General features: G+C 43.8%; 1 protein-coding gene across 4 annotated transcripts in view; it reads left to right on the plus strand.

The window, feature by feature from the left end:
* marchf8 (membrane-associated ring finger (C3HC4) 8) overlaps positions 1 to 27224 on the plus strand; it is a 68114-nt gene that overhangs the window by 35762 nt on the left and 5128 nt on the right. For 3 of the 4 annotated variants that reach the window (XM_047602311.1, XM_047602313.1, XM_047602312.1), the window contains exons 3-6: positions 13830 to 13880; positions 21096 to 21175; positions 21498 to 22421; positions 26891 to 27071. In XM_047602311.1, coding sequence (XP_047458267.1) covers positions 13830 to 13880; positions 21096 to 21175; positions 21498 to 22421; positions 26891 to 27071 — 1236 coding nt within the window. Of the gene's footprint in view, positions 1 to 4714; positions 5463 to 13829; positions 13881 to 21095; positions 21176 to 21497; positions 22422 to 26890; positions 27072 to 27224 lie in introns of those variants that run through there. The other variant, XM_047602314.1, reaches the window with a different exon arrangement.

A 27224-nucleotide genomic window follows, 5' to 3' on the forward strand; every position in this document is an offset into this window, starting at 1 on the left:
TACCTGTCACCACAGGCTCTGTGCCGAAGTAGAAACGGAAAGGAATAGTTTGGAAGTGTTGTATGAGGTGGTATCCATATTCAGGGTATGATCCACAGCGAATGATGACTGGCTTGCCATTGGTTTGGAGAAACTCAGAGGAGTATCTCTTTGAGTGTAAGCTATATTTAGAATATTAACACCACTTAACCTTCACTCAGAAGAATTCGGGTGCTGTTATATCACTCTTTCCATACACACACACACCAGACTCCATTGACAAAAACTGTAATTTTAAAGAATACGCAGCATATGGGAGTTGCTGATCTGCCAGTGTGTGACTTTAATGTTTTAACACATTAATTTGGATCCGAACTAATGTGTTGACACGCCAAAGTCACCCAGTTAAACAAATAAACTAACCAGCTGAGGCGATGGGAGACCAGTAACTCCCATTTTCCCAAATTTCCTTTTAATTGGTCTCAAGGTACACTGCTTTAATTCAATAAAACTTAATTTGTTAGCTAGTAATGTACTAACTACTATAGATTCACATAGTATTTTCATATCCAGGGTTCAGTTTATAAGTCAGAAAATAAATTTATTGTTAAAATTTAGGTTAATAATGATTTTTGGTGCGTTACTTTTGGTTAAATTTGAGAGAAAACCTTTTGAATGACACTTAACTGTACAACTTCCACTCTTCCAAGACAGACGACACACTCGTAATAGATGCTGTATGCACCGCCTACATAGTAATCAGCCTTTATCCATCTTTTGGCAAACCGTGTTGTGATTAAATCTGTGAAAAGGTCAAACTCAGGTGTTTTTCCTGCCTTGTACTTGACCTACAAAGGTTGAAGCTGAACACTTTGTTTAATTTGTCTCTTTAATAGGTTGTGAAGCTTTCTGACTATTACGTTCCTCCTGCTTCTATATGTCTCAGAATCAGAGCCTTAGACTGTGCAGCTATCTCTCCGTTATTGTCAGATCCAGACAGTAATATGAATTATATGGTGTGCTTAATCGAACTCCTTTCATTTTTCTTGAATATTTCATTTGTTTGAAAATTTCCCACGGGGCCTCCGTCCTACGTGCTTAGTTTGCACGGGCCTCACTGTGAATGTCACATGCTGGATTTTGTATGATCAACACAGTGATCGGGTGCGTGCTGCCGCGCTCCGCAGTCCTGCCGCTGGCCTCGCTGCCCGGACAGAAATAGACTTTGAAAGTGTGGCTCCCAGAAAGAGGTCACTTTAAAGTCGGTTTCCCCCTCCGCCGAGCCGCCCCAGCTGACGCTCACGTGCGCTCACTCGGCAGCGGCCGCTCTCAGCAAATCTCCGTCGGCTTTCACGGGCTGAGGCAGATGTGCTCCATTGGGTGTCAAAATTGAAAAGATGGCGAGGCAGAGGGCAAGAGGACAGTGGGTAGTGGGGGGACGCTGCAGATCAATAAAGCTGCTACGATCTGCCATTTGTTATTTTGGGCTGGTGAATTGATGGCCCTGCGCTGCGGCCACTTCATGCGCTTCATGTTCACAGATTTTTGTATCCGCTGAATACACAAGGCCTGTTAAACGCTCCTGTGTTGCATAACGCAGAGAAATGTAAATGAAAAGCGAAGCTCTGCATCACGGCATCGCACACGGTTACAGCAGATAAGTAGCACAGGACCCCTGTTCAGTCAGTTCAACGTTTTACAGAATACTAAACGGCCAACTTTGAGTTTTATTTTAGTCACAGACCTTCTCTCCCCTTCTTCACTTCCCTCATGTCCCCTTGTCTCTTTCTGTTAATTGGAGGTAAATCTGACTGAGGCAGCAGCCATACAAGCTGCAGAGTTGTACTTATCAGTATGCATGACTGTATTTGAATATGAACTGAAAAGGCTATTACAGCTCAATTTCACGCCCAGCAGGATATCTGAGATGTTTCTCCCTATGTAGAAATCAGCCTGTCAAGAGTTCTCTCTTTGCTTTCTGACTCTCGCGTTCTGTCCCTTCACACTTTGTCTCAAATTTCCATCATTGCTCCTCAATTCAGCTCTCCCATATTTATCTCCTCTCCTCCCAGGGCCCGACTTTGAATTGGCCCATTTTTCTCGCTTTAGACTACAAACAGTTGAAGCCGGTGGAAGGTTTTTAGGTGGCCAGCCTCTTGCAGTGTCTCCCTCCGAGTGATTTATACCATTAATTCCCCCCAGAGAAATGTTTCACATCTCAGTCTATGTAGTATCTGCTCCTGCTGTTTTTAAGAAAAAAGCCTCGCTGTCTTCACCAAACATCTTACTCAGATAAATTTTAGAGGGGTGATTTAACTGAATTCGAGGGCACGCTGAAGTATACTAATAAGTGTACTGGTAGCGTATCACAAGGAAACAACAGTTATTTATATTTCACTCTATAATTATAAATAAAAAATGTAGTTGACCAAAGGAAATGTAATAATCCACTGGACTCTTGTGCACTCTGATTGATCATTAAATACTGATGCTTAATATAACTAGTTTTCCCTTGCACCGATCAGCCACAACATTAAAACCACTGACATTAGCAGCAGATAACATTGGCCATATTGTGACAATACAGTGTTTTACTGGAAAATCTTTGGACCTGGCATTCATGTCCATGTTACTTAGACATGTATCACCCACCTAGACCAAATCAGAAAGCCCCACCCAGTAGCACTGACACAAGCACACTGACAAAAATGATTTACGTTCAACTCAAAGAAAAACGGCACAAGGTGTTGACCTGGCCTCCAAATTCACTAGATCCCAAACTGATCAAGTGTATGTAGGGTGCACTATGGAGGAACTAGTATCCGGAGGCTCCTCCCCTCCACAGGATGCCCTCAGAGGGCCCATGTGTCTCTGTTGAGTCACAGCTGTTTTGAAGGCACAAACTATGTCATACTGAGTGGGGTTTGTTGTACAAACCTCTTCACTCAGTGGAATGAGCAGCTTCTTGCTCAGTGTTGCCTCATCATTCGCCTGAATCCAATTTCACAGTGTTCATTTACAAACTACAAACAGCTGAGGTTAGTTCAGGCTCTTGTTTTCCATATTTGGTCTTTTCAGTATTAAAGTACAGAGAAGAAAATTGTACAATAGTTGATTAAGCACAATTGCTGGTCTCTTTGTAATTGACATTCGTGTGACCTAATGATGACCTCTAGATATTTTAAACATGACATTGAAGAAACTACAAGCACTAACATATTCAATTTTAAGCAGGTCTTCTTTTTCAAAATTAAAAATAATTGATTAATCATCAAATAAACATGATGTCCTTAAAAATACCATTTGGGCGTATTCATTCAAATGATTAGCAATACTGATCAGTATGTTTAAAAATAAATTTAAAAGTATAAAGTGTTTTCCAGTCTGTATACTTGCATTTTATATTCTGGTGATACAGTAGGTTTGTAATATCTGTGAAATGTTAAACTGCAAAGAAGCTAATAGCTTTAAATTAAGCATCTTTGTGGTGTTAGCTGGACAAAGTCTGTGCGCCAGGCCATCCGAGCCGTACTGAGACTGTATTTGGAGGCCAAAGCTGTTTAAGCAGTCTTGCTCAATGACAGCAAAGTGCTGCTTGGCCAATTATCCAATCGAAAGCACCTGATTTGTCCTCGGGGCGTAGAGAACAGTAAGCCTAGCCTTGCTGGCTTTGTTTACAATGACAATATTCAGTCAGACTGAGAACAGTCAGATTCCCACTCGCCTGTATGTGTGCATTACTCGCCCTAAGACCTTAATCAGAATATAACTTTTTTTTTTGACATGTTCAAAAAGCAACGGATCTGCTGGAAAAATAACAAAAGATCTTCCTCTTAACTTTGACACCGTTAAATTTATACAATAGGACACAATGACCCAGGTGGACCTACATCGATTTCTGCTGTGTTCATCATTTCTTCCACTCCTTTAAACTTGTTCCTGACCCTTCTGGACACTTGTTATGTTGCCTCCACACATGGAGCAAACATACACAGGAAATGTACATTTATTGTGGTTTGACATGGTTATTAGTTGCTTAATAAGTTTTAAGATTTACACCATCTGCCTTCATACAGGGCCAGTCTGTTTTGGCTGAGGTGGTTTCTGAATAAATACTAGTGTCCATGTAGATGCAACAACTTTCACTGTCCTAAAGCTGTTGGAGACACATATGTTTAGGCTGCAAACGAAGCGTTGCAGGAAAACACAGTCAAAGCCTTATGGGATTTTTTACATGCCTGTGCACACTGTATGTGACCATTGATAGTTACATGCACCAGTGAGTCTAACCTGCTTTGGTCTATCTAGATGGCTTTCTTTGTCATGCAAAGCTAGCTTTGTCGTACCTGTGCAGGTGGCATCTTCTTCTTTATTGATTTGTTTTTTTTTTTGTATTTTATTTACCAAACCGGCATGTTTTTTCTTAGTGGCTGTATCAAAAGCTTCACTGTAATATAGATCATATGTATAGATAATTTATAGATAAATCACTATGTTTATTAGTGGACTTCAGCCTATAATTGTATTTTACAGTGTTTGAGAGATGGTGTTGTGCTTATGGCTTTGTCCTTGAATACAGCTGTGAGGATGCGTGTAATAAATTACCCTCATCTCTGCTCCACCTCGCGTCCCTCGCTGCCTGCTGGGGATTGGCGCAGACAGTAGTAACACCCTCTCCGATTGGTGCGCGGTGAGAGTGGATTATAACAGGTTCGGTGGCTGACTCTCGGTCTTAAAACTGTTTTTGGGATTCAGACGGATGAACGTTTGTGTGACAGTGCAGGGCAGGCTTAAGTAGGGTCAGAGGGAGGTACTTAAATGCTAAGCTGCGGAGCGGGGGGAGTCTATTTAAAGGACGCCAGCCCTCTCTTGAATGATTCAACAACAGTGAGCGTGCCCCTCCCCCATGCCTCATCAAGATCAGCTGGAGGAAGTGGTGGCTCGGCCAATGGGATTACAGTAGCGGATTGACTTTGCGTGTGTGTGTTTGTGTGTGTATGTTCCTGCAGCTGAGAGGGAGAGCGAGCCTGGACAAGTAGCAGCAGCAGCAGCAGCAGCAGCAGTAGCAGCTCTATCTGTGTGTGTCTGTGTGTGTGTGTGTCTGTGTGTGTGAAGAAAATGTAGGGCAGCCACTTGTTCTCCCTCTCTCCCTCTGCTGTCTCTCTCCCTATCTTTTCCCCTGTCTGTCTTTGTTTCTGTGCTGCCGTAGTCATAGTCGCTACGGCGACAGCTGATATTGTTGTCGTGGCTCCACTTCCGTATTTGCAGAGGCTCGGCTCGCTGTCTCTCTCTCGGCTCCTCTCTCCGTCTCGGCTCACCTCAAGGATTTACAGAGGGGGCATGTAACCCACTCCACCCCCCCCGAGCAACTATTGTCTGCGTGAGGGTGTGTGAGTGTGTGACTGTCTGTGTGTGTGTGTGACGGAGAGGTGAGGTGGCTCCAGGATCCAAACATGAATCCCTGCTGGAAAATGAAGATTCAGGTACGGATTCTTGTTGTTGTTGTTGTTGCTGTCGGGGATTTGTTTGTGCAGTTTTTTTTTTTTTTTTTTTTTTTTTTTTTAATGATTTTGTTCACCGTGCTTATGTCGATGTTGTCATTGTTGTTGTGATCATCTTCATCGCCGCAGCTCATCGATTTTGCTCATCTACGTGCGCGCAGCAGCTGATCACATATTATTATTATTATTAGGCGTGTGCAAAGAAGAGACGAGGATAATAAAAGGAAAGTGGGGGCTCATTGTAGTTTCCATTCAGCGGTTGTTATGGAGAGGCCTTCCGTCTCCGTGGTGATGGCAGAGTGCTCCTGCAGCAGTAGCCAAGAGATGAAAGAGTAGCCAGGAATCTGTGGTTTGTGTGCCTGTTAGAGAAAGGAGTGTGTAAATGGAGAGCAAAATGAAGCGGGGCTGCTGTCGAGCAGGATCAGCAGTGTCAGAGTAATGTCGGAGGTTATTGATTTGTTAGTGTGTGTGTGTGTGTGTGTGAGTACATTTTTATTTATTTTTTTTGCTCGTTTCTTTTGTGTCTGCGTGTGTTTTTCTCTGTATTCAGCTCAGTGTCTCTGGGGGCTATGTATGTAGTTTCTTATTCAGAGCATGCCGCTGACCGTGCATGCACGGATGTTTGTTTGTGTAGTTCAGAGAAGAGAAGTGTTAAAGGTTGACCCACTTTCTCCTGTGCTGCTGTCCCCTTTGTTCAGAATGACAAGGGGGGGTGGTGAACAGAAATGCTGTATTTGACTTCGCATAATCATTGTTATCCATTTACGTGTCCTCACCCTAACCCCGGATTCCCAAATGATATGAGTGCACATGAACTTGATAAACCTTCGTCCGTGCCACGTTTGGTCTGCACTTTTGGTTTGAGCTGGATAACTGGAAAGCGTTTCTAATTATTAGGTGCACACAGGGGGCTCCAGATCGACACACAAGGCCTCAGTGACAGTAGTTTTGATATATAAATATATATTCTCCCTCTCAGTCCCCAGCTTAGCATATCACATCATCAACTGATGCACCAAATCAAAGAGCTTTGTGTCAAATCTGCAGCTGGGAGGAGGGGAAGGGGGGGGGTAGGGAAAGGGAGATTAGCGCAGTCACATGTCACGTCAGAGCTTAAAACCTGTTTTAGAGATGGACACAGAATTGAGGAAGAGCAGACAAGAAAGGTCGGACCGGTGAGGATAGCAGCTGTGTGTAAGAGTCAGCTGTACATTTAGGAGTCTGTAGAGAACCTGTTTATAGCTCTGCCTGCAACTTCTGCTTCTTGCTTCCCTCTAAAATGACATATTTTAAAAAGTGTTTTTAAAAAAAAAAAAAATCAACAGAACTGAAAGCTCGGGTCATTAGTATTCATTGCACTAGATACTGAAAACTTCTGAAAGGGGGGCGGGTGGGGGACATTCAGACATTGCTGCACTTTAGATAGGGCGTTCGTATTCCCAACAGGCGTCGAAGCTACAGCTTCGCGAAGCAGCTGCTAAGTGCTGCTGGCTATGAAGGAGTTGTTTGGTTGGTTTGGGCCTCACGCTGTTGTAAATGAAGTCTGCTGACTTTTAGCATGAGTCTTGGTCAGTGTCCCGCTCCTCTCTGTCCTTCTCTTTGCTGAGGCAACCTCTTGGTTCCCATCAGCATCTCGATGTCTCTGGGGGCCTGTGAAAGAGTGATTTTATCAGTAGTAATAATGCCGCTAGTTACGAAGAACTGCGCTGAACTAATTATCTGTAGCTTTTTCGTCATAAATAATGACTTGTGTCATGTGGAAGTGCGCAACTCAGGGGTTCAGCTAATGAGGAAATGGAGCTTCAGTGCACAGTCACGAAAATATTTCACCACGTCTTTGGCTCGCTTCCTCTCTTTACGGAGCAGTCAGCGCCTGCTGTCTTATGTTTCAGTTTGCCTTTATCGTGCGTCCCCCAGGCATGACTTCTGCCACTCTGATCTGCTACTTTCTGTAGTTTTCACTGCCGACGTTGCATTTATATAACACAACCTCGCTAGCATAGGTTCACACAGTCCTCAACCGAGTATAAACGCCAGTGTCTCTCCTCTGCCACATTTTGTTTTGATGTTATGGTTCCTAAGATAAAGGAGAGATGCAACGGAGGAGGGGGAGGAGGAGGTGGTGGTAGAGAAACCAACCAAGTTCACATGCAGCTGTAGAGAGAACATACATACTTTTCATGCTAAGTTGACGTAGATTTGAATGTCCTGTTTCTTGTGGTTTTGTGGTTTTACGACACACAAGCACAAACGGCTGCCTGCTCTGGGGGGCTGCAGTTTTTCTCAGGCTTTCTCAACTCCTTTCCCGTAAACAAAATGTTATTGCCTCACATAAGAAATTTCAATAGATTTGCCACTGTAGACAAATCCTCACCTTTTCTTTCTAAAGTGCGTAACCTTTCTGTACATAATCTCCTTTTCCCTGTAGACACATACGTCAGCTTCAGACTTCCAATGATTGTTGTTACTGCACATAGTTGAGATTTCTCATCTGCTTCTGCTCTCCGGCACAGCTGCCCACTCAGAGTCAGACTGAATTTCCTCCATAAGTGGATGCTGGACATTGACAGGGACAGGAAACCGCAACATAAGGACAGACTTCCTCTCCCGTGATGCCACTCTTTGTTGTGGACGTTTGATGTTGAGAGGATCTGTGACTGTGTCCTCGGAGGAGGGAGGAGCTACAGCATCTTTATCTCAGTGCCCATGTTTGTGTGCGTCAGCTGTATTTCCAGATTCCCGGCAGATAGTTTGTTTATAATGGTCTGTTTGACAGTGCTGGCATCAGATATATGAGATATTTTTCTTCGTGGTTGAAGGTGAAGATGGTTGAGGAATTTCAATAGTGTTTGCTTGAAAAAAACAAAAACAAAACAAACAAAAAAAAAAACATGACGCCCTAATGTTTACATGCTAACGAGGCAAGTTGATCTTCCGCCCCAAGGAGATCATGGTATGACTATGCAGCTTTACGTATTTACAGTGAAGCTATTTGGAAACAAACACGCACACCCCAGCACACGTGATGTTTCCATGCACGCAGATTGAAGGTTTCAGTTGCGTTCTTTATAGAATATACTCCGTCGTGCATTGTAACCCGTTTATGTTTGTGACATATTTACGTATATAATGCGTGTTTATATTTGTGCGATATATTCACACTTGCAGAAGTCTCAGTGTGGTACACGGTGTTTGCATCCCGCATGAATGTTTCACCAACAACGGTACGTCTAAGGACACGGTAAGCCCAGCTGGCAGCCCTGATGGTTGTTCAAGTCAAAGGTGGGGGTGTAGGTAAGCTACAGGTCGTTGAACTCTGGTGATTAGCAAACCACACAGCAGCTTCTGTTGAATAGAAGGGTTCAGCAGCTCGCCGAGGTCGCTTAGAGATGTAATGAATTTACAGAGGAAGAACAAGAAAGGGGGAGAGAGAGATGTCAGACGCACAAACCGAAACCGTCGCCCATTAATTTCACTGATTTAATTCCTTTGACGTTCACCTCATTACCACTGTCTGATGACTATCATTCATTTGGGCGCCCCTCTCTCTCTTTTTTTTTCCCTCCCCACGATGTCAACAGTTTGGAGACGATGAAGTGTATTGGTTTTTTGCCCCGTTTTCAAGCATACAAGTACTTATTGTTAAATTATTTGGCTCTGAATGTATGTAGGAGTCATTCGTGTAGTGTTTTGTTTCAGACTGAAGCAATTTTTCCAAAGATATCTGTTTAAACTGACCTCCTGAATGAAATCTGTTGACATTAATGGTGCTAATACGAAAACAAGTTATTACATTACAAGTGTGTAGCCGCAGTCTCGAGTTGGATCATCTGGAGCAGAGGAAGCTGAAAGTGCTACTTATGTCCCTGCTGTGCATTGGTGCATTAACAAGTGATCAGACTATTTCGTGGAACCTGATTGTACTTTGTGTTGCTGGTAATGATGAGATTTCATGGATGACTTTTCCCAAATGACTTATTGTAACTAAGGCGCAGTGTTGTTGTTTAAGCACCGATGGGAAAACTCACTCTTTCTGAACCTTTATCGCTATCACTGTCTTTTCTGGGGAATACGGGCTACAAGTTCAGGCAAGTTCTCTCTGTTTAATGATTCTCGAAAGTCAAGAGTCAGAGTGGTTTGGGACATGAGTCACAAAATTATATTGAAGTATGGCACATCAGTAACGATCCCAGGCTCTGGGTGGACGTCCTCCCCCTCCCAGCTCAAGCTAGTGAAAATATTGAAATTCATATCTTGTTCTCTAAAACTGTCTTAAAACGCACAACGTGAAGGGCTGCATTTCTGAGGAGCAGCTTTCATCTGCGAGCGTGTCGAGATTGACGCGATCGTTGCCACAGGTGAGCGCAGGCGGCGCTCCAACTGTAAGCCCCAAGTTCGTATTCTGAGAAGTTGTTGACTTGGATGTAGCTGTGTGCTGCATCCCTGTCATGTGAAGCGGTGCAGAAACCAGGAGGAAGCGGCGAGATTCACTTCTCTAAAATTTCTAAATTCCTTCTAAGCAGAATAAGATATGTTTATCTTTCACTGGTTAGTGCAGTTTTGGAAACTTGATGGCTCGTCACAGTCAGTTCTGGTATTTTATCCCATGTGCATTCACTATCTGTGGAGTTACATTTCGTGTTTGCTTCTGTAATCAGTTCAGAGTTTGGACACAGTGTTCGGACAAAACAAGATATTTAATATGCCCTTATGTATATCCTGTTTTGTCCACACACAGAGCTTGAACTTGAGATTGGACAGTTCGCTTTAACACTTGACAAAGATGGTAAACACTACGGTTGCTTAACTCCTGTGTTTGCTTTGTCATCGTGAAGGCCTCCTCTGTTCATCTGAGTAATCGTTAACTTTATAATAATTAAGCCAGCAAGTCGATTTTTCTTTCAAATATGAAATATGCTTACTGCTGTGGGCAATTTCTCCACTTAAGAAAATAAAACAGTGATTAACGTGGTTTATGCGATATGTATTTGTGAGCACAGTGCGTAACTACTTTTTTAAATCTATCTTCATTTTCGAAGAACTGTTTGGTTTTTTAGTTTGTCCTCCTCCTGAAGCTTCAAACATTTAACATTTAATTGGTTATGAAAATGTTCTTCGTCGATCAAACTTGACTGAATTATTTCACATCCAGCCTGCATCTCCTTTCATATAATCTACAGTCTGTGTTACCTGCACAAAATCAAATTTCATTTTAAAAAGAGAATAAAAAGTTCTGCTGTAGAAATAATTAGCATATTTTCAAATAGACGGAGTTAAATTCACAAAGGTTTGATCTTTTTGAGATTCTTGCTTAAAAGGGATCTGAGCCCTCCTCCCCGTGGGCCAAGAACAGAGCCCTGAGGAGCGCAGCGATCCCTCAGAATATGACCTCTTCTCCTTGGTTATACTTTTTTTTTGAGTCTTCAGAGTCCAGTCTGAACGTTTTGTTATCAAAGGCTGGGGCTGCTAACGGACCCATGGCGAAGGCTGAGAAAGATGGACACTGCAGACTGTGAAACCTGAACCCTTTTTTTTTTTTGTCAGAATAATGCATGAGCTTAGAGAATAAGGCCCTTTATTGCTCACAGTCACAGTGGCAGTGAAGGTGACCCCATGTTCTGTAGGTAACACAGTTGTGATGTGAGTGAGGGTAAGTTGTGTTTGATACAGATGTATTTGATGTATTTTTCTGTGTTCAGTTTCTCTGCTCTAATCACTGATTTATAAAGGCCACGAGTCCATTTGTTGGCTTGTTATTTCCAGAAAACCTCAGTCTCGACATATCCGCTTGTTACCCCGGTTTTGGCCAAGATGGAGGGATTAAGGGCAAGGATCATCAATTTGTTCTTTTCTTTGACTGCGGCTTTTATCCCTGGCTGTCATCTCAGGAAAGAAAAAAAAGAATTTTTATCCTCTTCAGCTATTTAACAATTGATTTGCTGAACAAGTTTCACCCATTGAGAGCTGTGTGTACCATTTTGTGACTTTGTGTTGAATGCATTGAAGAAGTAATGATATGGAAATGGAGAAGAACTGCTTCCTTTTAATCCACTGCTACAGCAAGAGACAGGCTTTCAGTTTCCCTGTTTGTATGACTAATGCAGACTACATGTTATTTCTTTGTATGCAGGCGCGCAACATGTGTCCCAGCGAGGTCTCCAGCTGTAGTTTTTGGGGTGTTTCATTTGCACCCAGACAGAGATGACATGAGGTAGTGTCAGTCGGCCTTTGATGTATTTTGGCTTTGAATTGTGACTCTGTGCCAGCCAAGATGAGACACTTACATAAAATGAGAAGTGTGTGTTTAATTCAACTCCGTGCAGTGATCGTAAATTCATAATTCTTTGCTCCCACTAAAACCAAATTGGGGGCAAAGGTTGAGAGTTTGTGAATGCACATGAGTGCGTTGTCAAACTCTGGTAATAAATTTATTTAATCTGACATAATCAACGTGGATGGGATGGTCTGGAGGAAGGTGTGTATGTGTGCTTGTGTATATGTGGCCAGTATTTAGTGTGTGTGTTTGTTTAGCTGTCCTCGGGCATTTAGTGGAAATGGAGAAAAATAAAGATGGAGATGGAAGGAGGCAGAGAGTGACGGAGAGGCTCATTCAGCACATGCAGCAGTCCTCTGTCACCATGGCAACTAGTCGCAGCTACATGTGAAACGCTGAAGTAATTATAATTGGTAGCATGTTGCGGAGTCTTCGAGCGGTATGAGACGTGTGCGCTCACGGCGGCCAGGTGACGGACGCGACACTTCTGCCGCTGATCTTAACAGCATGTAGAAAGTCCCCGGAGTAGACATCTCCAAGTAGCTTATGTGTGCGCACGCGTAGTCGGCTTATGTGTGTGTACGTTATTGTTGTATTTCTATGCAAAGTCCAGAAGCTTCATTGATCTTCTCGTCACCTGTGTCTGTTGATGCCTAAATACCAATGATCTTTTAACCAAGTGCCATTGTTGGTTAATCAAGGTTAGACGTTTTAGCGTTTAACACAGCTCACTGGACTGAAATGCCTTTGAGTCAGTTGCTCATCCATTGTGATCCCAACAATGACTGGATTGAGAGCTATGATGCCTTAACAACCATTGGATTGATTGTCACAAACCTTCCAAAAATCAAACCAAAAATGTAAATATATCCAGCACCTTTAGAAACTTATTGCATTCCATTAAGCATGGTGCTTAATGCTAATTAACAAATATTAGCATGCTTGCTAAACTTTATACAGGCCTGACATTATTATAGTGAGTTGTAGACTCCAATAACTGGTCTAATACGTTTTTGTTTCTTGTGAAATTAAAGTGAAGTTCACTCAAGGAAATGAAACCGGTTAAAAAAAAAAACAACCAAGAACAGTAGCTGTAATCAGCACTGGTTTGTTTCTGGATCTGTGAACGTACAATAAAGTTGCCACGTGTGGTCTATGACCTGGAGTTGAATACCGGCTTATGCATCCAATTCGATCTGCACAGTTATTTAATCGGACTATGCAATCACCATAAATGTGTTCGCACAGAGCTGATTTCTCTTGGCAAAGATTAGTTCGCGTCCAAGGTGCACACAGCCCCGTCAAACCTGGCGTGAACTCACCATTATGTAACTAAGATTGACTACTCATTAAGGAGCCACGTGAGGCTTCGGTAACACAGAACACCTCGGTGGCTGTTTATCAAGTGGAAGCCTCGAGCATCAAAGCAAAACCTAACTGGCTCATTTCGCTTCCCAAGTACTGATACAAATATTGTGACACCGTTTGAGTTGCAGTTTGGGCGTTATGCAAGCAGCTTGTCCTCTTTTCGCCTCATTCCAGGAGAACTTGATTTACCAACTTAAGATGCCAAACGGCTCCGGCTCACAGAGTCTCTGAGCTGCTGAGAAATGCAGCTTTGCTGTGCTCATTACACAGAAAACAAACAGTGAATCCACCCTACCCAGTACTTCCCTGTTCATATTTTTTTGCGGGCTAACACTTCTCCTGGGTGGACAGTTTGGGATTTTAGTGGATCAATAGCGGGCAGTTATGGGAATGAGTGCTATGGAGGTGTTGTGCAGATATTTTTGATCCACTTAAGACTTACTGCAATCATTTTAATAGTCCTCTGATTTTGTCATGAGCAATGACATTTCTACTACTTTGTTTTTTGTGATAATAGTTGAATGTTGGTGTTCTAACAACCGGCGAACATGGTAAATATTGTAGCTAATTGTAGCTTGTATCGTCATTGTGAGGATGTTGTCGGTCTTTATGTCATTGTACAGCCCCATTTAATTCAAGCAATGCACTGGATGTGTTCTGTTTGTGCTTTTTACTCAAGGTTGTTTTTATTTCTCCATCTTTTACAGAATGAAAAGCCGCTGGGTCATTCGGCTAGCCGGTCCAGCAATATATCAAAGGTGAGTTAACGCACACACGATATAATAATAATTATATAATAATAATCTAAATGAAACGTGCACGACCTCCTCTCGTCATAACTGAGGAAAAGAGAGCAAATATAAAGACAAGTGGCCGGCAGTGAGGTGAGCTGTGGATGAAGGCGGAGATTGACAGGACCGATACACATGCAGCCAAGTGAGAGCAGCTGATAGATAACCTGCCTCTGTCGATCACATCTTCCTAAACCGAGCCGCCTCACTGGCCAACGTCTGTGGCTCACGTCTTACTCGATTTCCTCCGTTTCCTGTCTTCTCCATCGCTCCCCACAGGTAGAGCTGCGGCCTGCATTGAATATGGGGTTGTCCTCCTGAGCCTCTTAGGGGATAAACCTTTTACTTGTGCTAACAGATGTCTGGGTAATTTTATCGCCAGGGGACAGCTCCGTTAATAATGTTTGATCCACGAGTCGTTCGCTCCTTAAACTTGAGCGTGAAAACAGCAACGTTTACAACAGCCGTGGTTAAATGTAAATACTGTTGTGGGTGATTGTTGTAAAGGGCAGCGATAAACACAACAAATTCACGAGTGTTTCGTAGACACATTTTGGACATTAGTTCTCTCAGTAGCTGCAAGGCATCATCTAAATTTTACGCACCTGGCTCAGGTCATTCAATATTAAGAACTATATTGAATAAGTTTAATATATACAAAATCCTTACACAGAATTCAGATCTGCAATCCACCTGAGAAACGGTCAACTTTCAGAGCAGTAAAATCAGTCTGAAGGAATGTTTCTGGGCTCCTGTATGTAATTCTCGGATGTGATTGTAGAGCAACCCCAACCCATATAGTGTGTATATGGTGTATATATGGAGTAGGTTAAAGTGCAACCACAGCTGAACTGTGTAGGAAGTCTGTCAACACTGTACCAGTAAGTGCTCTTGCAAAATCATCAAAACATTTACAGTGGTTAGATTGGGTGGACTCTTGGAGCTGATATTGTGCTGATGTGATTGTCTTTTGTGATGAATGTGTGTCTTCCAGAGTCCAGTCCTTCTGATGGAAACAGGTGATAATGAAACTAAGACATTCACATTCACTTTTGCAGAAGTTTGGCATTGTGAGGGAAATGCTCTCAGTCACTTTGATGGCACTCTCACGTTTGACCATTTATTTTTGGCTTAGCATAAAGACTTCAAAATGAATAAGAGAAGACTAGAAATACTGTAGTTTTTGGATGTTACGCAACTCTTAAAGGAGGAACTGAACAAGTGTATTTCCGAAGAACTATTACTTTGATGGAGCAACAGTGCCAGTACCTCTGTTCTTACGCAACACAGCAGATGGGTGTGGTTCATTGCTTAGCATTTAGCAGACACAATGCACTGTCATTGAATGTCCTACCGACAGTGGGCCGTCATTCCTCTGCTGAATGTGCACGTAATGGAGTGATAGACATAAAGTACGGACCAGGCTCTTAAGTTTGTCAGCTCTAATTGATAATCAGCAGTCGGTCTGCCAGCTGGTGTTTCCGCCTCCTTCCTAAAGGGAAATACAACTGACGGGCGACTTTTAAATCGGCATTAATTGTCCTGGGCACAGACAAGTCTGCTGGGGGTCTCTCTCAGTTAAAGGAAGTGAGTCAGCCTGCAACTGGTCTAAACTAATAGACCAATTTGGACAATTTGGTGCAATAAACTTTTGACGGACACTCTGAAAGACTCATACTGAAAATTAAAAAAAAAAGGTTATTATATGTGTGTAATATATTTTCAGCAGCACACCTTATTCCCGAAACCTCTCACCCTGGCAGCTGCTTGAATAAGAATGTGAGCTACAAGGCTACAGAATGTGATTTTATGCATGTATGCAGTGCTTTCAGAAGCTCTCTGCAGAATGAGATGAAAGATTTTCCTATTTCCAGCACTGACTCACGTCTTCTCGAATTTTTTTTGAGAGGATATAAAATGTAGGTCGAGGGGTTAATTTAGGTTTGAAAGCCCATCACGGTAAAAACGTGCATCGCACAGTCTGTTTATACATGTCCCGTATGCATGAGGTGTTGATGGGTGATAAACTGGCGCTCGATTGTTTTCGTTCGTTTCCACGTGATCTCCAGCCAGACTCGAAATAAGGACAACGAAACAAACAGAGGCAGAGTCGCTGCACATGGCAGGGATTCAAGCTGAATTACATCGGCTTGTGTCAGATCAAATCAAAAATGAATGCACTCGTATCCATTTGTTGACCTACTTAAAATATATCTCTCTGTATAAATAACCAGAGCGTCGGCCTGAGAGGAATATTTCATAACGTCTCTGGTTTTGGCACGGCGGTAGCAGGCTGCATGATTTGAGAGAGCTCAGACATGCAAAGAATTTGTTCATTCTGTTGAAACGACGGCACCTGTTTCACCTGTGAGGCGGCTTTCACACCTTTTGTGGTTTCGCAAGTCGAGGAGCTGTTGGTGTTTTCCTAAAGTGAGCAGCTCAAAAAAAAAAAAAAAAAATCAGAAATTCATATTTTTCGAGAAACTTGCTTTGCTGAAATACCTGCGATGACACAACCACACACTGGGAGAAAGACATTTATAAAATAGGCTAAAAACAAGCAGCTATGTTTAGTCATGGAGCAAACCATTTCATAAAGATGCTCATTGAGCCTGTCACTGGGGGGGATTAAAGTATTTGGTCGAAGATATAAATATGTATCAAACAGCTGATTATATCTCATGTGCTCTATGGTCGTTTGTCCATTGATTCGTTTATTCAATAAGTGTCTTTCTTCGTGCTGCTGAAAAAGAACTTTGAGGACTGTGGGTCATTTTTTTTTTTTTTTTTTTGTTAAATGAAAGAAATTGACTGCGTTTGTTATATACAAAAGCAGCTCTGGAAGCTTTGACCGGGTGCAGAGTGTGGGCTGAGGATTGCCCGCTGATTTGGCGTGAGTTGATTTTCCACTCGGTGAGGTCAGGAGGCTTAGCTGTAGCCGTTTCTCTCTTCAGCGCGGTGCTAGCGAGCCGCGCGCTGCCTTCTGCTCCGTTTTGGAAGGAATTAAAGCATTACAGTGCACATAAAGACACAAAGCAGAAACTCACCGCTCAGTGGGCTGCCACTGACTATCGGCCAAACATCTGGTGGTGCTCTGAAATTCAAGCTGCCGCAGTTTTGCAGCGGTTCAGGCTCCGCTGTTGCGGTACACAACCTGTGTCTGTCCTCCATTTGTTTAGCTTTAGCTTCCTAAATCTAATCTAATCTAATCTAAATCTAAATCTGGGTTTCTGCTGAACTTGGGGGAGAAAAAACAGAACTTATTTGGAATTGTCTCTGTGGAGGATTGATGAGAAAGAGAAAATTAACTTTTTCTCATCCCATTGTTAGTGTAATTAGCTTAGCCTAACTAGCGTTGAGAACAGGAGGTCTTGTAACATTCACATTTGCTGTATTTACACTGATGCTATTGTTAAACTGGTAACTGAAACAATAGCCTACATCATTTGCACACGTCTAGAAAGTTTCTCCTATGATTTGTGCCGTAGGGTGTATGACCACATACGTGATATCATTTTATTTAGTGTCCATGGAAACAGACTGAACCTCCAATCAGATTAATTGAAGTCAGGTTTGAAAAACACTGTCCATGTAAACCGAGCCGCTGATTAACAAACATTAAAATATGACAAATGGTTAGTTAATTATCAAAAGATTTACTTATGAATTTACTGTTAATCAAATAACCGGTTGATCGGCTAATCCTGTCAGCTCTGTGGCTATTAAACCTTTCTGACACGCTCTTTGATTCATACATTTTCAGAGCAGCAAGAGACAACAAACGAGCTCTTAGGAGTCCAAATTGTATGCTTAGTGTTAACCTGAAAGCCATAAAACAGCTGCCTCTGTGTTTATCATCATGAGTAATCGTAGATCGTATTTACACAACCCAACCTCTGAAATGTCTCACGTGCTCAATAACGCAGTGGAAACCCCAGCCAAAACCATTTGTTCAGTGCAATTTAACCCACTATTGTAGTGTTATATTTTCACACCGCCAACTCTGTAATCTCTGAGTTGTCCATTGACACGGATATTCAAAACTCGTGAACAAGGGAGCGACTAACTGCAACCAAACATGTAATTAAACAATCTTTTTTTTTTCACCGCAAAATAGCCGCAGTGTATGAAGCCGGCTTTGGTAATATTAAATGATGAAGGAATATAGCCTCGCTGTGCCGCCACTTTAAAGCCTGTCCAAGAGTTGAAGCAACTGCACTGATTGCCAGTTTCTGTTAGCTCATATGAGGTCCCTTTGAAGCAGATGGATAGCGATGATTTTAGACGGCCCCGAGTGCCAGAGAAATTATTGGCCAATCAAATCCATCAGCTTTCCTTCGGCCTCCTGTGCAAACTGCTGCTACAAAATCACCCAGATTAAGGCTCTAATGTGTTTGTAGTTTCTCAATAAAATATTAGAACTACTTCTTAGTAAAAGACTTCGATTTTCCTGGAGTAGCTCATGAAAGCTAATCCGTTATCTGACTTTTCTTGCATGGAGCCAGTCGGAAACCTTAGGTCTGTGATTGAAGTTTGCTGCTCCGCTCTTTTCTGATTATACACTGCGCCAGTGTGTAATCATTGTAACTAGCCCTTCCTCTTGACCCATCTACTCCCTCCATCTCATGGCTGACTTTAAGTCTCTTACAACTGATGGTAGCATTTGGATATCGCTCAGCATTGACGGCGCAGCTTCTGGAGTCCTTACTTTTAATGAGAAGTGTGACCTTGTGAGAGAAAGACAAAAAGTGAGGAAATATATGTACATAAACTGCAGTTGAAACTGACTAATAAAAATAAAGTTAATTTATTTTATGAGTGGAGAGGGCAATTTAAGAAACCACCTAGGCAGTGACACACGTGTCAGACAATGTCAGACAATTTCTTTGCTTGTACTTAACCTCGATAAGACTATTTTAACAAAACAGTCATCACTCAGGGTCGCCTTGTTCGCTTTTGCCCGATCTGTCGGCCTACTCTGTTGTCTACTCACATTGTCTGTCCTGCTAGTTAGGAGGTCTTGTTGGATTTTAAAGGCCCCAGAGACTAGTGAATGAGAGCTCTCCAAGTAGAGGCTGTAAATGAAGTACAAAGCCAGAGGCTGTAGTAGATGTAAGAAATAAGAGAAGTAGAAAACGTATGTGGAATTGAAGTTAGGGTGGGAGTCTTCAGGGAGGGAGGTTGCTTTAGCGCACACAATAAGCAGGTGTTGATTATAGTAATGTCTTTCTTATTAGCACAAAGGAGCCAAAGGACCTCGAGTGAACGTATACAGTTAAATGTGAAATAAAATATTTTGCCACAGTTCAAAAAAGGCATCACTGTCTGCAGTCTTTTAATTATCCAGTAAAAGGCAGCCACTCATTTACTCATGAAAGGCACTCGTCACAAGAGCCGTTATCAGAGCCCCGATTTCGAATAAGACTATGTACAAAACAAGCTGCTAACGGAGTCGATGAAGTAATGATTAACTTCCCACTGTCACCACTGTGCTGTCAGACCACTCACAGGCGAAGCTGGCCGTCAACGTGATGACTACGGGAATGATTAACAGAATCAGGATGGACATAAAGATCATGTTGTGCCACTGCACAATCACAATCTTTATTATCTATGTTTCGCGTTACTCATCCAATGCTTCCGCTGAGCTTATGGTGTCCTCATTTAGTCATTTCTGTCATTGCTGAAGCTAAAGGAATGTGTTGCTGACTTGCTTCTCAAACAAAGCAACAATCTGTACATTTATAGTCCAGAGCCCCAGACAGCAGCCTTCAACGTGAACTCTGGGGCAAAAATAAGGCAGTAAAATGAAACGATAAACATGGAGGAACTAAAAGATTTGGTGAAAACCTTGGGCGAGCTATCGAAGAAACGCAAGAGAAAGGAGATCTGTGTGTGTGTGTGTGTGTGTGTGTGTGTGCGTGCGCTTTTGTCTGTGACGAAAAGAGGGTAAGAGCTCTGCTGTTCATGTACCGATAGATAAACAGGCTGAAGGGCAAAGCTGGACATTGAATTTTTTTATTGATCGGTGTCAGGCCCTGAGCTATAAATTTTCCCTTTAGTTAGAAATAAAATCAATAGGTAATTAGTTTCTTTCTGAAATTACCAGGCCTCCTGTGTCTTTACGTTAGCAACCCAAACCCCGATCCCGGTCTTTATGTTTCGTGCCTGTCATTGTGAGAAGGACTGAGATGAATTGCTGAAGGACTGGTTTGACATTTAGGAAATGTTCTTAAACGCGTGGAAGTGCAAAGAGGTAAAGCGAATTTGTGCGAAATGTAAAAAGCTTTAGTCGAAAGGCCTTAAAGCAACAAATACAATCACTGAGGCTAATTTAAACGGAGCTCCACAAATTGTATCTCATTTAATTTGTTAGCAAGAACAATATGTTACACCACAGAAATAATAAATGTACGTGAGCTCCTCTAGGATTTAATCTTATTTACATTCTGCAGCGGTAGTTTGAATTCAGCCTAATTACTGACATTTTAAGTGCATTCACTTTTAATCTTTTTATTCTAAATAAGGATGAGAATCCTGCTAAAATGTTTACCACCACTGTTATCTTCTGACTGCTTGTGTTTCCCGCCTTGTCAGACACACATTGGAAAATTTAGTAAATGAGCCCAAACCTCTGCGTCCCGCTGTTGCGTAAAATGAGCATTGATGAAAGCTACAATAGATATTTGGGGGGAGGAGATGTTTTTACCAGCTCGTACTTGCAGGTGCTTCTGTTTTGAATTCTCCGTGGAGTCTAGACGAGTTTCCACACACTTCCTCCAGCTGTTTCTTCTTCGGCCGCTCACTTTTCGTAACACTTCCTCTGCGTCACCTGCGCTCCTCTTCCGTGGCCCGCCTGTTGGTTGGTCAGCTCCGTGACGCACGGGGACATATTTTGCTTGGCACAACTTTAATCAGAGAGATAGACTGCCAGCGTTTTTCTTATTTATCGGCCTCGTGCGTCTCTATGTGCTTTTGCTCTCTCTGGGAGGATCAGATTTGGGCGCTTGGTGGTCTGACATCTCTCACCACACGGGAGCGTCGCAGACATCAGACGATGGAAATATGATTTGGTCTCGGTTGATGAATAATGCAGTGTCTGTGTCATTGTAGGGTTTCAGTTGGATGTGTTCTGATTGCGCTGTGCTCTAAACTGCCTATTTTTGTACATGTGTTCCTCAGGCGGGAAGCCCGACTTCAGTCAACGCTCCATGCAGTTTCTCGAGGACGTCCGTTTCCCCCTCCAGTCAGGACATCTGCAGGTACAGACCACTTCAACCTCAAGTCTTTCCTATAAGTTGGACACCTCAGGAAAATAAATTCAGTGGTGAAGCACCTTATCAGTGGTTGGATTGCCCTTTACCCTTGAGCAGCACACTGTCACTGTGGGGAGTAGAGTTGGTTGGTAACATGGATCATCCTTTTATCTCCTTTTTCAAGTTCCTTTGTTTTCAAATGCATGATATCTTTCCCATTTCTCTTTTTTTGTCCTTTCCCACACCTTCTCCCGCTGTCCTTCACCGCTGGTATCGTGCCTATCTCCTCTTCTTCATCAACACATGCGCGTACACTCTTTTGCAATAGCCGTCTGGAACAGGACACTCAGAAGCAGACTGCCGTGGTTCTTTTGAATTGTAACGGTAAAACCAGTCGAGGTGCTGGTTCGGAAGGTATTTCCGTGACCACCGTCTGCGCTGAAGCCCTAGCAGCTTCCAAACACTCCAAACAGCGAGACTGGCTCTCTCTGCTCCGCCCGTCGTCCGCGTCCGTCAACAGCAGCTCGCTCAGGTTTTCGGCGTCGCTGAACGACGTGGGCCAGCGCGTGGACAGCCTCTGCCGCGGCCTGCAGTTCATAGACCGCACGTGTTCTGAGGGAGAGCTGGCGATGACGCCAGGGCCCGCCGAGCCTCCTGGTTCGGCCCGAAAGGCGCACGCGCTCAACGGCAAGCTGGCCGCGGCTCCCACACACCAGACGCCAAGTCTGGCCTCCTCAACACGCACCCACCCGCACCTCGTCCCCTCCTTCACCAACAACTACAAATACATGCTGGGCATCCCTTCCGCCAACGGCTTTCCGTCCGACCCTGCCGCCATCGCCGCTCCCACCCCTCTTTCCAACACCCACCTCCACCCGCATCTCTCCCCGAACTCCAACTTCCTCCGTCTGCTCCTTCCCTTCTCTCGATCCTCGACGTGCTCTGAGCTGGGCAGCTACGCTTCCCACCTCTACATCACCAAGTCCTCTAGCGCCCTCCTGGAAGGCAGTGAGCCGGGGTTCGCCCCCGAGGATCTATTGGGAGATGATGACGTGTTTGAGGAGGACCAGCCCAGTCCGACTCCAAAGGGAAAGGGCCACCTGGCAGAATCAGTCACCGTGACTGGTCTGGGTGCTCTCCTTGCCCCGCTGTGCTATATGGATGAGGACAGCGACTTGGACCGCTGCCCGTCCCCTTTTTCTGAGAAAACGGGGCCGCTGTCGCCCTATTCGCTATCTGGGGACTGCTGCAGGTGGGTGAATGTCTGGATGGTGTAATCCACGCCCACCCTTCCTGTGACTTGGTAACGCCCAGATCACCCCTCACGTGGCAGTGAATCCTAGAGCCCTGTGGAGTAGTGGAGAGCTTCTCACCCTGTAGTGGAACTAGTAAGCAAATATGTCGTACGGCAGTGATTGTCCTGTAAATCCATGCACAGAGTGGAGCTGTTAATCAGAAGAAGCTGATACATAGAAGCTTTAATCTACACCCACCACAACACTATACAGTACGCCTCCTCCTCAGCTGTCCCGATTCAGCCCCCCGCCACCCCCACTCCCTCTCGTCGTTGTGTGTCAAGAGCAGAAATGTGGCTTAATGTAATTTCATGCCATCTAATTTTTCTCCGCTGTTATCTCTGCCATGTTGTTCATTGTGCTGCCAAGCTGCGGTTTTAAAATAATGTTTCATTGTTACCAGGTCGATGAGCCAGTAAAATGTCTTGCGTAGGGTGCAGAAAATTGTGATTGATTTCGCTCATAAGCTTAAAGATTTTGCGGTGGGATTGCAGGGGCAGCGGCAGCGTTGAGGAGTAGATGGAGGGCCAGAGGTTAGGGTGGAGAAGGTTTAATTGCACCGGGGAGTGGAGAGCGTTTCCGTCTGAGAAATGGAAAGTGAACAATGACCGTCTGATCGGGTCAGCGGGGGCCATCATCAGTGTACGTCACGTGGCGGGGCACGTCAGACAGGGGACGCTGTGAGTGATATTTCATTAAACCAGCCCATGTCTGCACGCCCTCTGAAGACGAGGCCCCAACTCTTAGCCGAGACTGTCAAGGTTTTCAAGAACAAGAATTTTGCACATCACATTACGCCCTCAAGTTAGAGGATGTGCCAATACTCTGCCCGACTCATTTGACTAGTCAGATTTAAGTCTTAAACGCAAAGGAATATCAATTATCTACTTCTGTCCTCAGCTGTGCTGCCTTCAAGTGTGCACACCTAACACGTCAGCTGTGGGCTGGCGGAGAAACACGAGCTTAGAAGTGCCTAGGTGAGGCCCGGAGATCAAGAGGCAGATTATTGGCTTCAAATAGCCTGCGTAGACTCTGACTGCGCACACAGACAAACACGTCGTGCCAGCTCTTTGTCAGGTGGCTCGAAGCGTGACCGCTCAAAGCCGAGGCTCACCTGTAAGAGCACGTGGGCGGTTGGTTTTCCGCGAGACAAATATCATGTTAATCATTAGCCAGTTATTTATTTTATTAACATTTTCAGAGAGGAGTGGATGACTCAGTCGACTTCAACAGGTTCGTCTCCTTCCAATGAAACCGAATACAGCGTTTCTCACAAACATTTTTATAAATAACTGCAATAGTCACATTTGTATATAGTCATAAATAAAAATTACAGTCAAACTAGATTTCTCTTTAGATTTCCTTCCTCTCCAGCTTTTGCATATTGCTTCACTTCTTCTTTTAAGTGTTTACACATATGCATCTTCTAGCAGAGTAGCAAAACAAAACATAGTTTCACCTAATAACTAATCTATGTAATTCCTTAACCGATAAGTGACAAATTTAATGTCCTCTTTCAAGGCAAGCAAAGAGAGACAAGTAACCCCTTAAGACGTGCAGAGAGGGGTAAGGAGGAAAAAAGGGGAGATGGCTTAGAGGGCTGCCGACACTAATTGAATTGTGTTTTTCACTGATCACCGTGTCTCTAGCGCTGTAGAGCCTAAACTGTTCAGACTGAAAACAGGCTGAGAGCAAAATGCCTCAGCTGTCACACTCTGCCCCATATCATCCACCCAAAAATCTGTTTAGCAGAAAAGGGAAAGCAAACAGATTAGTGTTGAAAAATTCATTTGAAAATAAACACACGCACATGAACGTTTCAGGGTGAAGGCAGGAAAGCGGAGCACGTCGAGAGGGGAGGGGGGGTTTTTAAAGCGACGCGTCGAGGCAGCGAGGAGGCTGGCTGAGTGCCACCGCAAACAGCTATGAGGAAACAGGAAGAAAGTGAATGCCTCAGCAGGGCTGTGCCGTGGCTGGACTCGCTTCCTCCTCTGCTCTTCTCGTTGCTCGAGTCGTTTCCTGACTCTGTTTTGCCTCTCACACTTTAATGTTGACATGCACTGACGGTGCCTTTGCCGTCTTTAAATTCCTGTTAATTAAATGCTAATTAAATTTTAACTTCCCTCCCTCACGGTGCTCAGAATGTGTCGCTGCTGACGCGCATGCAGCTGATGTGGCTGCGAGATGGTTTGAGATTATGATGTTTATCTCTTTTATGTGTGAAAATCTGTGAGTCTCCCTCCACCTGCAGTCATCCTGCTAACTGATTTCTATCATTTCATGGCTCCGTGCGCAGGCGTGAGGATTCTCTCTGGTTATCCCCTCCTACATTAAGAAAATCATCATTAGAATAATTTGTCAGAACTGTTCATTTCTGCAGGCGACAATCCTTGTGCCAAGAACGGTCGTGTTCCTCAGGCTGATATTTTTTTTTTTTAAAAAACAAACAAAATTACATAGAAATGCTGAAGCCAATGCGTGGGGTGAAAATCTGCAGTTCATCATCTTATTATCCATGCAAACAAACACAAACAGAGCTGCCAATCCACAACCAGCAACAACAACAAAAAGCTCCTCTAGAGATGTTAATAGTGCCTCCTTTCACTACCAAGCCCTCCTCTTTCTCCTCTCTTTTGGAACCTGTGGAAATGAACTATTTTTATCCTCCTTTGTTCACTTTCCTCTTAATCTTGTGGTCAGATCAGTGAGAGTCTAGAAATAGACATTATCTCGTCCGCTCACTTTCTAACATGTGTGGGCGCATGTGTGTGTGTGTGTGTCTGTGTGCATGTGCCATTATCCTCCCCTGAACTGGGATAAAGACAAATCTCATCTGAACAATCCTTCTTTCTCCCTCTCCAGCTTTCTTCTGCGCTTTGTTTTGCTTCTCTTCTCTTCTCCAGAGAGAGCCGCCGCCGTTCCTCCGCTCTCTCTGGGGAAAAGCGCAATGGGAGCGGTTCCTGGTTTCGTGCATCCTTCATGCAGCCTGCAAGAATTTGACGCAAAATTGGATTTGAAATGTAGATTGCCGCGTGTGTTTTGAATCCGGTGGCGCCTCTGCGGAGACGCCGTGCGCAGTTTACTCGGCAGCTGCTTTGTTACAATCGCCCTGTCGGTTTAGCCACAGACATCAGTCTGACCTTTAATCAAAATGGCATTGTGGCGGGACAAGCAGCTCCTGATTCTTGAGCATATTGCTTATTCACAGAGGAGTCTGATCTGAACAACAAGGTCAACGTCCTGACATTGAATCCTGAGATCATAATGGCTTTCTGCTCTCTCAAGTGTGTGTGAGATAATGACTTAACTTGGAGATAATGCGTTGCTCTAATAACCCCCTCCATCTCCTCACCTTATCCCTTACTTACTTTTGAAACTCAGCGGCTCTGCTTGACTTACAGGTGAAAGAGGGCACATGGTCTAGGGTTTCACGCAATCTTATCAATCTTGTCAGTTGTACAGTTGTCCCTGACACTGACAAGATGGACACGGAGAAACGCGCTCCTTTATTCTTTCCAGGCGACATTTTCCAACATGTCCGAAAAAGTGCAGACTTCAAAAAAAGGAGTGCCGAGCCTATTCAATTTGATATTAAAAAAAATATATTGGTTCCTCTTGCTGGCAAAACCCTGTCGCAAAACCTTGTCCACCTTGTTTCAAGACACCTAATCGGATGTTTCAGTCATCACTGCCTGTGCTGAGTGTGCCGTGAAGAAGACCTCCGGGACAAAATCATCAGCGCCGCTCGAATTGAATGCAACCGTGTGCTGTGTCGCTGCAACAAATAGTCAAATTTGTCAAGCTTTAAAAATCCGCTGAGGTATTTTTCAGGTGTATTGCTGAGATACACAAACAAAGATGTCTAAATAATGTGTATACACGCATAACGCGTCAGCTAAATCATCTGGACATGTTGAAATTAAAAGCGTAAATTGAATGAAATGATTAGACGCTCCCATGTTGTTGCTGATGATGTATGTCGACCCGACTTATTTATAATTGCAGGCAGCTTGCGTTGTCTTTTTCCGAGGCTGTCCATCAATATATGCTGTGACGTTTCAAGAATGCAAACTTCCTGAAAGTGCCGTTTGGATTTGCCGATTAAGTGCTTTGAATCAAATTAGTTCATCTTGATTGAGTTTGTGCGTGTGGGACACGCTTTCTGCAGCCAGAATGACTTTATACTTGGGAAATTATATTCCCACTTGCAGCAAGATCAGCATTTTTCTAAGCACGTTGTCGCAACACAAATACATTTAGAGAACGCTACAAGTTTGCCGATGCATCTCCAAAGAATGAATTTCTTCACAGATTTGGTAAAATATCTGTCAACTTTGCCTGCCAGCCTTTCTCTTTCTAATCTCCCTCCTGTTACGGCCGTCTTGCGTGCAGCTTAGTGTTGACTGTATTTCTTTGACCCCTGCAGGATTTGTCACTGTGAAGGCGACGACGACAGCCCTCTGATAACACCGTGCCACTGCACGGGTAGCCTTCGCTTCGTCCACCAGGGCTGCCTGCAGCAGTGGATCAAGAGCTCGGACACCCGCTGCTGTGAGCTCTGCAAATACGAGTTCATCATGGAGACCAAGCTCAAACCACTGCGCAAGGTGAGGCGGCACATGCTCACCCGAGATGGAGAGTGACTTATTAGTTCGTTCTCGGTTAATAAATTCACTGTCACGCAGCTCTGTTTCCAAGTCTCCCAGCTAAGCTCTCGTCGCTTGTTATGAAGCCAAAAATTGTCAGAAAACTGTCTCCAA

Source organism: Mugil cephalus, chromosome 13, assembly GCF_022458985.1.
Source record: "Mugil cephalus isolate CIBA_MC_2020 chromosome 13, CIBA_Mcephalus_1.1, whole genome shotgun sequence".
Classification (NCBI taxonomy): Eukaryota; Metazoa; Chordata; class Actinopteri; order Mugiliformes; family Mugilidae; genus Mugil; species Mugil cephalus.